Source organism: Limulus polyphemus, unplaced genomic scaffold, assembly GCF_000517525.1.
Source record: "Limulus polyphemus unplaced genomic scaffold, Limulus_polyphemus-2.1.2 Scaffold408, whole genome shotgun sequence".
NCBI classification, from domain to species: domain Eukaryota; kingdom Metazoa; phylum Arthropoda; class Merostomata; order Xiphosura; family Limulidae; genus Limulus; species Limulus polyphemus.
The window spans coordinates 459,513-463,427 of record NW_013666018.1 but is presented as its reverse complement, the minus strand read 5'-3'; the positions used below and the strand labels follow the sequence as shown (position 1 = coordinate 463,427).

The following is a 3,915-nucleotide window of genomic DNA, read 5'->3' as shown; positions in this document are numbered from 1 at the left end:
TTTACTTTCCTAGATATCTGTTCAGTGGTTTTTTGTTTTGAGGCTGAAAAAGCCTACATATTTTTACTTTCCTAATGGTCGGAAATGATAAGGTCCTTGAAACACAGGGTGCAAAGATAACTAAATAATATCAAATAATTCACAAGTTAACAAAAAAAAAAAAAGTTATAAATGTATTTACTGATGGGGTGTATCCTCTGCCATTTAATATATATTTCTTTAAATATATAGTACTAGGCAAAATATTTATTGCCTACACAGAAATTAATACACTGAAAGAGCCACTCTGCAACCACTGAAGACTCGCAAAATGGTGGCTTACAATCTCTGAAAATCAGTTCTGTTATATTTTGAAAGGCTATCAAAATAGTGTTTATATTCTGAAATGAAAGCAATTAATACAAAATAACACGACCTAATGAAAAAAAAAAATATAACTGTTATTACAGAAAACAATGTCGTTTCAGGAAGCAATAAATCAGTCATTGTATCTTTAATATACCTATGTCAATACAAGTACATATCTTTTAAGTTGTACTTATTTCAAAATCATAAGTAACTTGTAATCACCTAAAAATAACCCAAAACCTCTTGCAAATTTTAGCTTACTATGAAGTATACAGGTACTTTGTGTGTTTACAATTTTTACAGATTTTTACTTACAATACAAAATTAAGTTTCCTTGTAATATTGTTTGTTTACAGCTATTAATACTTTAAACACTATTACGAATTACTTCCTTTTCACAAAACTTCTGTACATGTACAGTTTTTAGAAAAATGCAAACATTACAATTTTTTATTGAGAAAAAAGAGTAAATCAAACACATTCTTGTAAGTCTTTAAAGACATTTATTGCCACTTGGATCTAGAAAGTCCAAGAATGTACAGGCCATTCTGCTACACAGTTTATGTGATACGGGAAAGAAATCAATAGTACATGTGTATATAAGGTAATATTCAATCTTTCTGAACCTGGCAACTGGATTAGCTCATCCTCTCAAGGCACTTACTAATAGTTAATGCACCCTGAACAAACTGCACAAGTGGTAAGCCACTCAGCTACTTCGTACATTCAAACACTCCACAGGTTGATTACAATCTATTTTCTTTTTATGACTAAATATGATTACTTGGAGAAAGATCCTTCCACAATTATCCACAGCTGGATTATCCTGGTTCCCAGACACAGTTGCTCTTCTGTTAATCACTCTAATAACACTACAAAAAGAAGAAGAAAAAAAAAAAACACCAAGAAGCAGTTTACTTCAATATTCAAAATCCAGTTTGATTAACAGCTGTCACATCATACACGATTTTTTGTCCACTGATAATTGCTGAGTAATTCAACTTTTTTTTTTTTTTACACAGTCTTCGAAATGTGCAGCTACAGTCCATGTTTTCTTAAGAGGCTAGACTTTGTCTGTAATATAAACACACTTTCACACATGTCCTTGATGCTTTCCTAGTGCTCCCGGCCAACCAGGATGTTGTTTATTGTTGCAATATTGGTACTAAACCAACTGCGTGGCTTCTCAAATATCTTCTAGGCTATGAACCATCCTTCAAGAGGTAGGAAATGCCACAAATATACGTTATGTAAACACTAGTTTTCAGAGAAATCAGTTTTTATGCAAGAAAACTCGATGGCAATATTTTAATTCTCAAATACCATAATATACAAAAGCTAGTGTCTCATTCAAATGAATTGGATACCATGACAAAAACTTTCTTTTTTCTTGCCAAGACTGAAATGAAACCTGTGTCAAGCAGTCACAGCTTTTTAGTATGCTATACATATGTTGAATATAAAGATATATAGCGTATTAACTTTGTATTTTCATTTTAACCTAAAAATAGTTAGTCTGGAATGAAAAATCTGCATCTATCCGATTGAAACAGTTTCGATTATTTACAGTTAAGTCATTTTTAATTCTAACACTACAAGAAAAAGGAAAAACTGGTTTCACTCAAAATTATGGCACCGAACTTCTACATATTGGTATCAGTTGGAGCATGAAAATATTTATATATACATACACACACACATATTTATGTTTATTCTAATATTTCAGAAATTTAGGTATATATGTATATATATATATACGTATGTATGTACGTTTGCGTGTGTGTGTACATAAGATGTTTTTTAATCCAAGTCTAAATTTTCTGTTGTTTTTTTTTTTGAGATATCAAAGCCAATTAACAGATTTTAGGCCCTTTTGGAATTACGACATTCCCACATTTTAATAACAACAATGAAAGTAACAACTCAATTTTGCTATACTGTGATTACATGCAAAAAACAACTATCTTACACCATAATATTCACAAATTTCAATGGATCAGTGTAAAAAATAGCATTCTCAACATCCCTGATCCCTGTACAGTAAGAGCACTGATTGATCCATAGATGTAAATCAGCTGCTAATTATGGAAAGCTTTTTTGGGTTACCTTTGTCCTTCCTTGGTTTAAACATTCCAATACTACACAGATAAAAAATTATAAATACAGACTAAGTCAACTGCCGCTCCTCAAACAGGACCGTTCTGTAATGTAGAGTCTTCCACTTTTGGCTCAGCAGTTACCTGCTCATCTCTGGAAAAAGCATGTTTATAAAATGATTAAGATTTTATTTTCTAAGCTGTAGCATATAAATTATATATAAAATGAAAACTAATCACTTATAGTGAAACCAGCATTAATTTTTACATAGCATACTGAATACTGGAGAAAGGAGTAATTCCATTAATTAAAATGATTTAAGCTCTAGAAAAACTATTTAACCAATATTTTGGCTTATGTTGGTTAAACTAAATTTTCCGAAGCTTAACATTATCGTGCCCAGATAGGTGCATTCCTCCACAAAGGAAAAACCAGCACCCTTCAATTAAGAATAAACTACAAAAAATTTCCTCTATTCAAATAAAAATAATACTTTTAAGTTGAAATCTATTCAACGAAAAAAATTTTACTTATTCAAATTTATGACAAAATTAAAACAAATTTTTATTTTTGGTTGACTTCAGGATATTCTAAATACAAAATTAGTGTTTAAATTTCCAAAGTTTTTCCTAAGCAAGCATAATATAGCACTCGTAATCCCCTAGAAGGAATTGAAATAGTGTTAATTTGAACTTTGTAGCTTTAATACAAGTATAACCTTAGCAATTTTACTCAATAGCTGTTCCTCAACCTTGGATGTCACAATGTGATGTAACTGTCTACACTTCAGCTTTGAGAAGTCATAGGCTAGTGATCTGCAATAAGTAAGAGAAGCTCTTTTTCAGTTCAACTGTATAAGCCAATATGACTTCCAGTTCAGCAGATTTATTCAAAGGTTGGAACAAAGTGATAAAAGCTTAGTTGCTGGAAGAAAAGATGTTTGTGAACAACTTCCACCACAATTAGTCCTGTTTTTTTTTAGAGCTTGCTTGATCATTTCATATTTCAACTGAATGATGATCTTGCAGTACAGTAGGAAAAATAGGCTTAGTTAATTAATTTTGAGCCCAATTATATCAAGTTTCATTTTGTCAATAAGACTACTGTGTTAGGGCTAAGTAACCATTTGAATGAGCAAAGAAAATAATAAAAAAAAAAATATATATATAAATGAATATAAAATGTGTTAAAAACTTTGTTACATGTATCAAATTAAACCTTCTGGTTAACAATTTTTAAAAAAATCAGCTTGCTTATAATTTTGACAAAGTAACAATGTTATTTTTATTGTATGCAAGTGATCTTAAACAGTGTGTGTGTGTGTGTGTGTGTGTGTGTGTGTGTGTGTGTGTGTGTGTGTGTGTGTGTGTGTGTGTTAGTTATTATAACAACTAAACTAACTTAAGTTAGTAATTAATAATATATTAGTAAGTAAAGTAATAAGTATATAATAATAATATAGTCTAATAA

The 3,915-nt window shown here is 30.4% G+C and overlaps 1 protein-coding gene across 1 annotated transcript in view; it reads right to left on the bottom strand.

The window, feature by feature from the left end:
- Positions 1-829: 829 nt before the first annotated feature.
- LOC106458040 (serine/threonine-protein phosphatase 6 regulatory subunit 3-like) overlaps positions 830-3,915 on the bottom strand; it is an 81,577-nt gene continuing 78,491 nt past the window's right edge. Inside the window, 1 exon segment of the mRNA XM_022384178.1 lies at positions 830-2,598. Within this exon segment, the coding sequence (XP_022239886.1) occupies positions 2,535-2,598 (64 nt within the window). The 3' untranslated portion in view covers positions 830-2,534.